Source organism: Crocuta crocuta, unplaced genomic scaffold (genome assembly GCF_008692635.1).
Source record: "Crocuta crocuta isolate KB4526 unplaced genomic scaffold, BGI_CrCroc_1.0 scaffold343, whole genome shotgun sequence".
Classification (NCBI taxonomy): domain Eukaryota; kingdom Metazoa; phylum Chordata; class Mammalia; order Carnivora; family Hyaenidae; genus Crocuta; species Crocuta crocuta.
In genome coordinates this window covers 4,938,707-4,952,026 of record NW_027532679.1, presented here as the reverse complement: position 1 = coordinate 4,952,026, position 13,320 = coordinate 4,938,707, and the positions used below count along the sequence as shown (strand labels likewise).

At 45.2% G+C, this 13,320-nt stretch overlaps 1 protein-coding gene across 2 annotated transcripts in view; it reads right to left on the bottom strand.

The window, feature by feature from the left end:
* Positions 1-13,320, bottom strand: part of ADRA1B (adrenoceptor alpha 1B) — a 58,556-nt gene that overhangs the window by 14,307 nt on the left and 30,929 nt on the right. Inside the window, exon 2 of one of the 2 annotated variants that reach the window (XM_077780781.1) lies at positions 11,110-11,719. The exons of the other annotated variant lie outside the window; for it this stretch is intronic. Coding sequence (XP_077636907.1) covers positions 11,688-11,719 — 32 coding nt within the window. The 3' untranslated portion in view covers positions 11,110-11,687. Of the gene's footprint in view, positions 1-11,109; positions 11,720-13,320 lie in introns of those variants that run through there. 2 annotated transcript variants of the gene reach the window in all.

Here is a 13,320-nt window from a genome sequence, read left to right as displayed (position 1 = left end):
AATAATTCGTATTCCTGTCAGTTGCTAATTGGACTGGAAATCTAATTACAGAAAATCTATGTGTGGGACCTATGTTTCGTAATTTGATATGCCATTCTGAGTAAGCTACTTCCTTTTCTGAGCCTCAGTTTCCCTCTGTTAGTTGAGTGGTTTCATCTGGGTTGTCTCCAGCCTTAAAATTCAGGGCCTCCTTGAAGCTGGGGATGGAAGCCTGCTTAGCCTTGCTGGGGATGTGCCCTCTTCCCTGGACCTACCGCAGGGGGGCAGTGAGCATCAGGAACCTGGCCGGCATCTAGGCTTCTCTGCCTCTCCGCATCTCGGATTCCATGCATATTTCTGCCGCTCCCCCTCCACTCACCCCAGCTGCACAGAAGCTCCTGGGATGAGGGGTGTTGTTTGCTACCCAGCAGGCCCTGTTGCATCCAAGAAGTTGTAGTCAATTAGGGAAGGTGCTGAGCCTTGTTGGCATGAAAAAGGATCAATGACAGGCATCTTTCCCCTGGCCATCCAAACAGACCTCTGGAGGCCAGCAAAGCCATGAAGAGAGGGAAAGGGAACATCAACAGGAAACGTGGGTTCCTGTAAGCCTGCGCTTTCTGCTTCAGGTCAGGGTGGTGCCAGGCTCTCTGACATGGCCACCAGCTTATAGGACATGCCCCCGAGCCTGGCTCCACTTCTCTTGCTCACAAAGTGGTGCGATGCATCTTGCCCTGTATCTTACAATCATGGCTTGACAGGGTGCAGAAACCATCCTTCATGGAGGCTCAGTGAGGGTGAGTGACTTGCTCGAGGTCACTCAGCTGTTGCAGAGCAGAATGACTGCCAAAAGCTGCCCAAGTGTCATTCATTTGATTCAACAAACATTTATGGAGGGGGTGGAGCTCAGGCGTTAAGGACCTGCTCAGACATCACAGGTAGGTCGATCTGGGTTCAGGTGCTGCCTCTGGTTTCCCAGCTTGAGCCCGGTGAGGCCCTGTTTCCTGGAAAACGTGGATGGCGATAGTTCTGCCTGGAGGAGAGGAGCTTGGGCCTGGCAAGTGCCTGGCATGTTGAAAGCATCCAATAAGTACAGCTGTTCTGACTGCTTCAAACACAATTACTATTACCACTGCCAACGCTGCAGTCACTGCCAGTACCAGCACTGCAAAGATGAGGAGGGTGACGGAGAGGACAGGATCTACTGTGCTGACCAGGTGTGGGAACACCCACCCTACTACTCTTTCCAATGCAGGCCCAAGGATGGGCACCATGTGGTTCCCGAACATGCTGAAATTGTACGCATTTTTCTGGGGGAGGATCCGTAGCTGTCATCATGGGCTTGAGGGCGTCAGCAACCCTTAAAAGGTTGAGGCTCACCATCTCAAGTCTAAGGCTCCAGGCATCAGTTACTCAATTGCCTGGACCACCAGCTGCTTAATGCTTTTCTCTAGATCAACTCACTTTTGGTGTCTCAACTACAAATTTCTTAGGAAGCTTTTTATCACTATTTTAAGATCTGTTATAAATTGAATGTCATGGCAGAGAAAAATAAGACGAAAAGAGAATGATATTAGTATCTCTGGATTGCTGCGGACAGTGGTAGGCCTGAGGCCTGGTGTCTTTTTCACAAAGGGAGATTGGCAGGGATTGTGGGTATTAACTACTTGCTAAGTTGAGAGGAATTCCCCTTTGAGGAATCTAAAGGATTGGAGGAAATGTGAACAGGGAACAAGTTTCTCATGGAAGAACCCTGCCCCAGGCACATGGTAGGTGCTAAGTGAATATTTGCTCGCTTGCTGATAGATTGGTTGACTGAGTATGTGATTCAGGGTCTCTGGGGCCGTCTCTCACTCTCTGTCAGGCTGTCTTGCACACTAACTCAAATCCATAGTGAATTTGGCCAGCAGTCTAAGAGCCGCCCTGGGAAACCCTGCGTCCCTACTCTGAAGCCTCCTGGTGGCCTTCCACTGAGGCCTTTTAAGCAGATTCAATGGGACAACACTTCTGAACACTTCCACCTGGCCAGGGAGTGTAGGAGCCGGAGCCTAAGCAGGGAGGGGCAGAGTGGCAAGCAGATGGTGCAGTGAGTCCACCCACGCTACAAGGGCGATTTAGAGGGATTGTGAAGTGTAAGGATCAAAAGCTAAGGCTGAGCAGGATCAGCTCAGGAAGAAGCATTTCTTGGCTGGAGATGTGGTCCCAGCGGGTCATCCTTAAAGTGCCATTCAACAAAACTGAACAGTGAACACAAGGTCTCAACCCTCTGGGAACCTCCAGTCTTCAAAACCATGGGGTGCGTTTGTGGAATAGTCGCTACTGTTTGACAAGCTCTTACTCTATGCCAATCACTGGGTAAATGCTTAACCTTCATTTGCCTTCAGTCTGCACTGTTCCCAAGGCAGCTCCGCATGGATGTGCCGGACGCAGCGCTAGGGGGAGCCATTGCACAGGAGAGTCTACAGCACTGCTAGGTGACTGTGGCCAACCTGCATGCGCCCCCTGGAGGCCATGATTATTACACTCAGGAGACCAGGAGGTAAACTGTTGGATGTTGCATAGCTAGTGGGTGATAGAATTTGAACCCAGGCCACCTCTCACGGAAGCTGTCAGTCACCACCAGTACAGTAAATGGGGAAACAAAAGATGCACGTGGATATGGATAAAGGACTGAAGTCTATATATGGAAGGAGACATCAACAGTATTTACCCTCGGGTGGTAGACTCATGGGTGAATTTTCCCTCTGTGCGTTTTTTTGGTGTTCTCCAAAAATTTTCTCCATAAACATGAATTACTTTTGCAATTGGAAAAAAGTCAGTGAATATTATTTTTATTTATTTTTTATTTTTAAATTTTTTTTCTTTCATAGTTTATTGTCAAGTTGGTTTCCATATAACACTCAGTGCTCACCCCAACAAGTATATGCCCTCATTCATGCCCATCACCCCCCTTCCCCTCTGCCCCACCCGCATCAGCCCTCAGTTTGTTCTCAGCATTCAAGAGTCTCTCATGGTTTGCCTCCCTCACTCTCACCAACTATTTTTCCTTCTCCTTCCCCATGGTCCTCTGTTAAGTTTCTCCTGATCCACTTATAAATGAAAACCTATGGTATCTGTCTTTCTCGCCCTGATTTATTTCACTCAGGATAACACCCTCAAGGTCCATCCACGTTGCTACAAACAGCCAGATTTCATTCTTTCTCATTGCCATGTAGTATTCCATGGTATAGATAAACCACATCTTCTTGATCCATTCATCAGTTGATGGACATTTAGGTTCTTTCTATAATTTGGCTATTGTTGAGAGTGCTGCTATGAACATTGGACACGTGCCCCTATGCATCAGCACTCCTTTATCCCTTGGGTAAATTCCTAGCAGTGCTATTGCTGGGTCCTAGGGGAGTTCTATTGTTAATTTTTTGAGGAACCTCCACACTGTTTTCTAGAGGGGCTGCACCAGTTGACATTCCCACCACAGCATAAGAGGGTGCCCGTTTTTCCACATCTTCACCAGCATCTATAATTTCCTGATTTGTTCATTTTAGCCACTCTGACCGGTGTGAGGTGGTATCTCAGTGTGGTTTTGATTTGTATTTCCCTGATGAGGAGGGACACTGAGCATCGTTTCATGTGTCTGTTGGCCATCTGGATGTCCTCTTTGGAGAAGTGTCTGTTCATATCTTCTGCCCATTTCTTCAATGGATTATTTGCTTTTCAGATGTGGAGTTTGGTAAGGTCCTTATAGATTTTGGATACTAGCCCTTTATCTGATATGTCATTTGCAACTATCTTTTCCTATTCTGTCGGTTGCTTATTAGTTTTATGGATTTTTCCCTTTGCCGGGCAGAAGCTTTTATCTTGATGAGGTTGCAATAGTTCATTTTTGCTCTTGATTCCCTTGCCTTTGGGGATGTGTCAAGTAAGAAATTGCTGAGGCTGAGGTCAAGGAGGTTGTTTCCTGCTTTCTCCTCTAGGGTTTGGGTGGTTTCCTGTCTCACACTCAGGTCCTTTATCCATTTTGAGCTTATTTTTGTGTATGGTGTGAGAAAGTGATCTAGTTTCATTTTTCTGCATGTTGCTGTCCAGTTCTCCCAGCACCATCTGTTAAAGAGGCTGTCTTTTTTCCATTGGGTACTCTTTTCTGCTTTGTCAAAGATTAGTTGGCCATACATTTGTGGGTCCAGTTCTGAATTCTCTATTCTATTCCATTGGTCTATGTGTCTGTTTCTGTGTCAATACCATACTGTCTTGATGATGACAGCTTTGTAGTAGAGGCTAAAGTCTGGGATGGTGATGCCTCTCGTTTTGATTTTCTTCTTCAATATTACTTTGGCTATTCGGGGTCTTTTATGGTTCCATACAAATTTTAGGATAGTTTGTTCTAGCTTTGAGAAGAATACTAGTGCAATTTTGATTGGGATTGCATTTTGAATGTGTAGATTGCTTTGGGTAGTAATGACATTTTAACAATATTTATTCTTCTGATCCATGAGCATGGAATGTTTTTCTATCTTTGTGTCTTCTTCAATTTCCTTCATAAGTTTTCTATAGTATTCATCATACAGATCTCTTCTATCTTTGGTTAAGTTTATTCCTAGGTATTTTATGGTTTTTTTGTGCAATTGTGTATGGGTTCAGTTTCTTGATTTCTCTTTCTGTTGCTTCAAATTATTTTTAAAATAAGAAGTAAACCAAAAGATACTGTGTTTATTGGGTCCTTGTTATGTGTCAGCCAAGTGTCCTTGCTGTTTCATTTAATTCCCATAATAGCCAGTGAGCAAAGGGGGATTATCCCTGCTTTGCAGATGAAGAACTGGAGGTACAGGTGGAGGAGGCACTTGCCCAAGGCCCCCCCTGGGTAATAGGAAGAAAGAGGTGTGAAACGAGATCTTTTGTGGTTGAGCCCAGCAGCCTCCTCTGTTAGTTCCTGGCGTACCTGTGGGCGCCCTGCCCTTATCCCCTTACTGCAGGGCAGAAAAGGGGTCCCTTTTAATTTTTTATGTGTTCCTACATCCGTAGGCTTCATTAAACACTGGTTGGAGGAATGACCAAGCGGCAGCCTCAGAGACTGCCCCAGGGCATGGGGACCTACTGTAGCATGTATCTGGTCCACCAAGGGCTGGGTGGCTTGTAACATCCCCCAGGGCGCTGACATTCTGGGACTTGAGGATTATAGATTTGATTTGACTTCTTTCACAGAGAGCATCAGACAAGCAGATGACCTCAGGGGAGCCAGTGGGTGGTAAAACCATTTTGATCAGCTTGTAAATGGAGTGGAACTCCTTTTCAACATGGCTCTTTTTAGGAGCATTTAGCTACACCCACAGCCAAGCCACATCTTCCCAGCTGAAACAGTTTGGCTCAATAAAAACTTGAAACATTTGAAATAGTTGCTAATTCTTTCAGCACTAATTTTATAAAGGAGGTTTCCTTGGATGTGGAAATTCCTTTTGAGGTTTTTCCATTTTCATTGGACACTTAACCCTGGAATGAAACTGTCCAATAAATATGGTATCTTTGGGGCCACCAGACCCATGTTAAGTTTTAAAGCAAATGAGGAGAACAATAATAGTCACCAGAGCCCCCATTTACAGTGACCTAAGAACCAGTTTAAAAACACTTGCTCAGGGGCGCCTGGGTGGCTCAGTCGGTTAAGCGTCCAACTTCGGCTCAGGTCATGATCTCACGGTTCGTTGGTTCGAGCCCCGTGTAGGGCTCTGTGCTGACAGCCAGCTCAGAGCCTGGAGCCTGTTTCAGATTCTGTGTCTCCCTCTCTCTCTGACCCTCCCCTGCTGATGCTGTCTCTCTCTCTTAGCAATAAATTAAAAAAAAACAAACTTGTTCATGCAACCCTTCCAGCAGCCCTGCTGTTACTGTATCTCATTTATTTTATAGATGAAACAACTGAGGTTTAAGAGATTAACAAAGTCACGTGTCTGGTAAGGATGAAAATCCAACTTTGAAGTCTGGGTTCTTACTCAGATTGTTTAATAATAAGACAAAGAAGCTTCTATTCATTTCCTTAAGCACCCAGCAATTTTTCCCTCAACTGAGAACAATCTCTCTCTTTGCTGAATTGTCAAAGCACTTTATCTGAACCTAAAATATGGCATTTATCACTTCCTACCTTGAATTACTGTCTCCCCTGGTTAGACTGTGAGCTTCTAGAAAAAAGAGTTCATGTCTGATTTTTCTCTTTTCCCCCAGGGCCCAGCACTGTGCCTGACACATGACAGGCACTCAGCCAACGTATGTTATAGGAATGATAATAGCAATACAAATAATACAACTGAAATGTGTTAGCCCTGGCTACTCAAAATGAGCTTTATGGATAAAGAGCATCCATATCATCTGGGTGCATTTTAGACATGCAGAACCCCGGTGAACTGGTGAATCAAAATCTGCTTTTAACAAGATCCTGAGGTGAAAAGCATTGTCTTAGTTTACGTTACAATTTTATTTTAAAAATTGTTTTCCTAGGTATCTTGGGATTCATGGATGAACAGATACTGGGCTGAAAGCCACCTCACCACGGGGATGACAGTCTTGCCCCAAACCCTCCAGCAGCTCCTATGGTTTATAGGATAAAGTTCAAACTGCTTAGGCTGGAATTTAAGACCTTCTCAACTTGGCTGCAATGGACTGAATCTTCACAACATGACTTGACTTTTCTGGCTTCTTTCCCTTTATTCACACTGTCCACTGGTCTGAGATGCCTTTCTCTTTCCCTTCCTCCTCTCCATCCTTTCCAAGCCAGGCTGAGAATCCTCCTACACACAACCACAGCCTACACTGCATCACTTCCTTAGAAGTATGAAAGCAAGAGGAGGGAATGAGCAGTCCATGAAGACCTGCTAAGATCCAGGTGACCTGCACACCTTCCCTCATTTCACCCTCACAACAGGCAAGAGGGAGAGGTGGGTTCTCTAATTTTATTTTTTTAAAGCTTTTTTTTTTTAATGTTTATTTTTGTGAGACAGAGAGAGTCAGACACAGGTCGGAGACGGGCAGGGAGAGAGGGAGACACAGAATCCTAAGCAAGCTCCAAGCTCTGAGCTGTCAGCACAGAGCCTGACTCAGGGCTCAAACCCATGAACCATGAGATCATGACCTGACCCAAAGTTGGACACTTAAATGACTGAGCCATTCAGGCGCCCCTCTAATTTTCAATTCTCAATTATAGATGTGGAAATCAAGCCTCTGAGGGTACAGAACACACCCAATGTCACCACAGCCATTAAATGGTAGAGTTGGGATTCAAACCCAAATCTTCCTGGTCCCAATGCTGGGCTGTTTCCACAAGACAGTACTGCCTCTGAACTCTTAGAGCACTTCTGGGGGAGGGGGAAGTCTAGAACTGTTTACCTTTTATTGTAATGGTGTCTTTACATATATTTTATCTGGCTATTAAGACTCCAGGATCTAGAAACCAAGATTTTTGTGTCGTTCTACCCAAGTGGTTCTTCACCTGCCAATGCTGGTTACACAGATAACCTAGCACCATATAATTTGAGGGGCTCACAGACCCACTGAATCCCATCCATGGGTACCTAGGAGGTGCACAATCACCAGATTAAGAGTCTTTGCTCTTCACTCCACAGATTTCTATCATAATAGTTGTTGGACTTAGCTTGTGAATCTGTCTCCCTTATTTACAAGATCCTTGAAACCAGGGTCAATCCTTGTCGTCTTGGTTTTTCTAGCACCTAACACTGAGCTTGCCTTATAGTGAATGTGTAAAAACACATCTGTTGGGCACATAATCTCCTCTTCATGTGCCTAGGCCAGTTTCAGATTCACAGCAAGTGCTGACTAAGTGACTGTGGGGTGATTCCCTTGCTTATACGTTGCTTCCTTCCTTTTCTTTATTTAAATGGTAACCACATACCAACACCCAGTTCAGTTCCCATCTCCTTCCTGGAGCCTTCCCTGACTGCTCCAGGCCTCCTCTTTATTTCCCAGCAGAACAGAGTCTGCAACACATGGGTTAGTACGGAATGCCATTCTTAAGGGGTATGCCTTGTCTCCTCCTCAGGCAGCACCAAAGATGGGGTCTGTGTCCTATACTTCTAGTACAGGGCTTACCCACCAAATAATTGACTGATGCATTTAGTCTTCCAGGAAGGGAGCTACCCCCTGGTTTAGGCCCAGAGTTGAGAGCAGATGGGATGGTGTGGTTTTCACAGCACTTAAGGGGCCATCTTTGATGCCTTACTGAGTATAATCCATGCTTTGACCTCACTGGAAAGAGCAATTTCCCTGAAGAGCACTTTTAGAAACTGAGTGTTAGGCGACCTATGTGAAGGAAGCCATAAAACTTTATAAAGGGGCATAAAAAGGAGACATGTATAAATGGGGAGACATAGCTTGCTTTAGTACAGGAAGTCTTTTCTGAAGACAACTTTAGTTCTCTCCAAATTAATCTGTAAATTGAAGACAGTTTCATTAAAATGCCAACAGGAGGTTTGTTTGTTTGTTTTGGGGGGGGTACTAAATAATCCAAACATATAGAGGCATTATGGAATATGGAAGAATAACCATGAAAATCGGCCATTTCAATGTTTATGGGAAAGAGGAGATGATTGTACAGGCAGTACCAGGCTAGCTAGTTAGAGACAAATAAAACTAGATTCCTACTTTATTTCTTACATCTAAGTAATGAGCTGGACCCAAGATTTTAAAAATAAAAGTTATTAAAATATTAGAAGATATAAGTAAATATTTTTATAATGTTGAAATAGGAAAGACACTCTTGAAAGAACTTTTGAAGCAGGACAGAATTCCAAGACCTGCAAAGAAAAGCATTGATGAGTCTGCCTGGACACCTCTATAAGGTTGCAAACTTTGAGAACAAAGCCAAAGGAAGAACTGAGAGAAATATTTGTAATTCAAGTGGCAGTAAAAGAAATAGTATGTCTAACACACAAAGCTCTCTTTCAAATCAAGCACAGAAAAAGCAACTCAAGAGAAAACAAAGCAAAGCATTACAGATAAGCAAATAACAAGGGTAAGTACAACAGTCAGCCAGTGAATTAATGAAAACATAGTAAAATTCCTTCACAAGATAAATAATGTAAGGTAAACAGCAGCAACGTATTTCAGGTCTATTAGTTTGGAATATAGTTAAAATATTGCTTATGCTCAATTTGGCAAAGGTGTAGGAAAAGAGATGTTTTTGTATATTCTGGGTGGGAGTGTAGATTTTGGGTGGAAAATTGGCATTACCTAATAAAACTAAAATGAGCATAGCTTTTGATCTAAGTACTCCACGTCCAGGAATTTATCCTACAGAAGAACTCTTAAAAGGGAGGAAAGATAAACAACTGTAGTAAAGTCCCCCCAGATTGGAAATTATCTAAATTTCTAACAATACGAGTTTGGAAAATAAGCCATGTATCATCACACAATGAAAAATCATACATTATTAAAATGATAAGCTAAGTCTACAAGGAATGATATCTATGAAAGAATTAACTAAAAAACCAGCAAATTTCAGGAGACAATGCCTATTATGGTCTCATTCTTTTTAAATAAAATTTAAAAAAAAATTATGTTCATTTATTTTTGAGAGAGAGAGAGAGAACAAGCAGGAGAAGGGGCAGAGAGAGAGAGGGAGATACAGAATCTGAAGCAGACTCCAGGCTCTGAGCTGTCAGCACAGAGCCCAACGTGGGGCATGAACTCACAAACTATGAGATCATGAACTGAGCTGAAGTCGGTGCTTAACCAACTGAGACTGGGAAAAAGAGCCAACATAGGGCAAGTAGCTGGCAGACCTTTAGGCCAGATCATCACCTTTCTGGGCTTGTATTTCTTCATGCATGAAACGAGGGGGTTGCATTAGCTAAGAGGCCCCCTCCTTCTCTTTGTGTTCACTTGGTTTTAGAGGTGGAATGAAAATTGGGGGAGAACGTACAAATATATACCTGCAGCCACAGTGTCTTTGAGCCCAGGACAGGCCATGCACACTTAATTCTTCCTTCTGAGGCACATGTGAACCTGCCGCTTGGTAGAGGGGCCTGGTGTGTTTGGATGAAAGGCTCCACGAGAGAACAGGGACAATTACTGGCCTTGGGGAATCAGATGGGGAAATGGCGAGATTGGGCCACTTAGGCTATTAGGCTCCGTGCGACGCCTTTCATCCCTTCCCTCGGCAGCTGTCTGCGGACTTCCCTGCCTTCCTCTCTGACTCATCCCTCTGTTCTGTCCTTTGGCTGGTGGTGATCAAAACTTTTCCCTATTTCCTAACTGGTTTTGCAGGCTCCGGTTGGGCTGGGACGTATGGACAGTGCCGTGTATCCTTTCTACTTGTATGGGCTGGTCTCGGACATTCTCCTCCCTGTGGGGACCTGCAGCCCTCAGAGCTTCTCCACTGATGATGCTACTCCACTGTCTGTAGGGTTGTCCTGTCCTCTCGTCAGAGCCCTCCCCTGCCTTTGTGCATCCTGGGAGCCAGGCACATCGCTGGTCTCATAAATGTTGTATAATAAAGTGATTAGTCTTTGCTGCTGGATGCATGCCACTCTCCAGATTTTAGCAAAACGGGGCTTTATCTTGCTTCCTGATCTAGGTTCACGGAGATGCCACACAATGACCCTGAAATTCCATCCCTTTCTCAGGGTTCAAAAAAGCCTCCTTACTGCTAGGAAACTTTCCAGGTAGAAGCACCTGGAGGACAGAGAGCTAGCTGGGTTTACTGAGGCCACGTGAGAATGTTTTCTGAGAAGTGTCATGAAGACAGGACTGGGTGGGTTTAATATTTACTGCCTGTGCTGTTTATATATGTGTAGCCCAGATATCGGCTGGGAGTCTTACTGCCCTTTGAAAGCTAGATGGGATTATTTTGAGGGTCCCTTTTCCTTAAGTCCAAAATCCTCCCTCAAAGTCTCTGGGTTCCTAGAGTGGAACACGGGGCTAACTTCATTCCTTCCTCTCCTGCTTCTTGGGCTCCATTTCCTTTGATAGCCCGCACTGCATATACCTTGAGGCAATGATCCCACAAGAAGAAAGTCACACATACCAAGCATTTGAAGCACTGTTCAATGCTGGGCTCTCCACTGCCCTCCTTGGTCCCTCCTGTCTCAGCCCTTCTCCTCCCAGATGGCTCCAAGAGTTCCAAATTCTCTTTTTCTTTTCTTTCTTTCTTGTTTAAGGCGAGCATTTCTCTTCTTTCTTCTGGTTGCTCTGGCCTCAGCAGGGAGGGTACAGCTGGGGACAGTGACTGGGGGAGATGGGTTTCACTTTCCACCTTCAGCTCTAATTAAGATATCTTCCCAAAGACAGTTCCTTTCCTCACAGAAAATCTAGATTTTCAGAAATACAATTTTCTCCATCTATTCCCACGTAAATAACTGCTCCATTGGGTTTGATGTAGGTTTTTAGATTATTGCCCCTGCTTCGCTCCACTTCGTAGCCAAGTCTTTACTGAGCACTTCCCAAGTGTCTGGAACCGGCTGAGAATTTAATCCGGGAGATTAGCACTGTCTAGGGAAGCAAGGCGAGTCCAACGGTTATTTTATTCAGTCCCCACAAGCCTATGAGGTGAATAAAATTACTATGCCCATTTTATGGGTGAAAAACCATGGCTTAGAGTGACTGAGGAAATTGCTCAAGGTTACAGAGTTGGGGAGACAGGATGCAAGTCCAGGCGGGACACCAGAGCAACTGATCTTTCTGCTACCTCAGCGCTGATTGCCAAAACTGGAGATCTGTTATTTCCCTGGGACATTCGGCGTGAAGGTGCCTAGAAGAAAACCAGGAGGTGCTGTTTACACGTAGGGACAGAGAGATGTGGCTGGGTGATAGTTTGGGAAGGGGGTGTTATTTGACTTTGCTACTTTCAGAGAACTTTCCTGCAAAACAGTTCCATCCTCACATGTTTCAAGGAGACAGGAGCTGGGGGGACAGTGCATCTTCTTTGTGGGAAGGGTGCAGTGAGGTTGCAACGGCTACAGAACAAGTGTGTTTTAGAGAGCTCGTGACGTAAGGTTGTTTAGTCCTTGAGAGGAGGCCTGACTTCCGACACGGTGTCCTGATCACAAGGAAGGCAGAGAATGCATGCTGACTCTCACGATGGTTAGAAACAGACTCAGTCTTTATAATGGCTCCAAAGAAAAGACAGAAGATGGTGGTGACCTGAATTTAACCACAACAATGACAACGGCAGGTGCCACCTGCTGAGAGCTTATAGGTGGCAAGCGCTGCATCTATCCCCTGACATGCATTATTTCATTCAGCACCCAAAACGATTCAGTTTGGGAATTACAGTGATTGTCCCCGTTTTACAGGTGTTGAAATTGAGGCTTGGAAGAGAAATAACTTGCTCAGAGTCACAGAGCTATTAGATAGTAGAGTTTTACTACAACCCATGAGCTGTTGCTCTCCCCTCATCTGCTGGTTGGACTTTGTGAGGCAGGCCACTAAGAAGCTAAGGACTAAAATAAAAAGTGGAGCAGATTCCACAGGGGAGCATGGGGTGCGGGTGAAGGGGGTACAGAAGATTCATGTTTGGGTGTGAATATACTAGTTTTCAGATGACTCATCTTCCCCGCCAAATCCCAGAGGAGCTGTAATTATTTAGAATTGAAAAGTCATCCTTCTGTCATTTCCTGGATTTGTAAAAAAATAAGTCCCAGGACCTGAGAAGGGCTGTTTAAATCCCAGACTCCTCTATCATCTGCAGAAGGGGCAACGCCAAGAGCCAAAGGGGGAGAATAGGGCCAAGTTTTCATAGGAGGAGAAAAATAAATAGAGGCCGAAAGACAGAACGAAGCCAAGGCAGTAAACGGCAGAACAGCCCCCTTTTCCATCTGCCCCATATTTCTGACAACAATGTGGTGGTCCTGTGCACAATGAGACCCCCGAGCTGGCAGTGGCTGGGCGGGAGGCCAGGGCAGCTCAGCTGTCAGCCCGCGGAGCTGCCTGCATTCTCTGTGTGCATCCCACGGCGGTCTGGCTGTCCCACCTGTCCATCCAGATGGAGCTCAATTTTCCACGGGGTCGCCCAAAAGGGCAATTCACTTAAGGGTGCCACTTCCTCTGTCCAGCTCCTTCCTTGCAGGCTGGGGCCAGCTGTTCCCTCCCGCGTCTGGATATGTCACTGAACTTCAATGGATCCTGATGAAAAAAGCTCCCATTACTTCCAGAAACACGTGCTCAGGCCAAGGAGGGCTCCTAGAAAAATCTGCCTGGCCAAGCGGCATTCACAGCAGATGGACGGGCAGGCCGGGGCCTTGTTGTCTCCTCCCGCCTTGTGCTAATCCGCGGCCTGTGACAGGAGAGGGTGGGTAGGGTTGCTGGAGGTTTGACTGATCTGGGACGAAGCTTTCCAAAGCACAGAGGAGC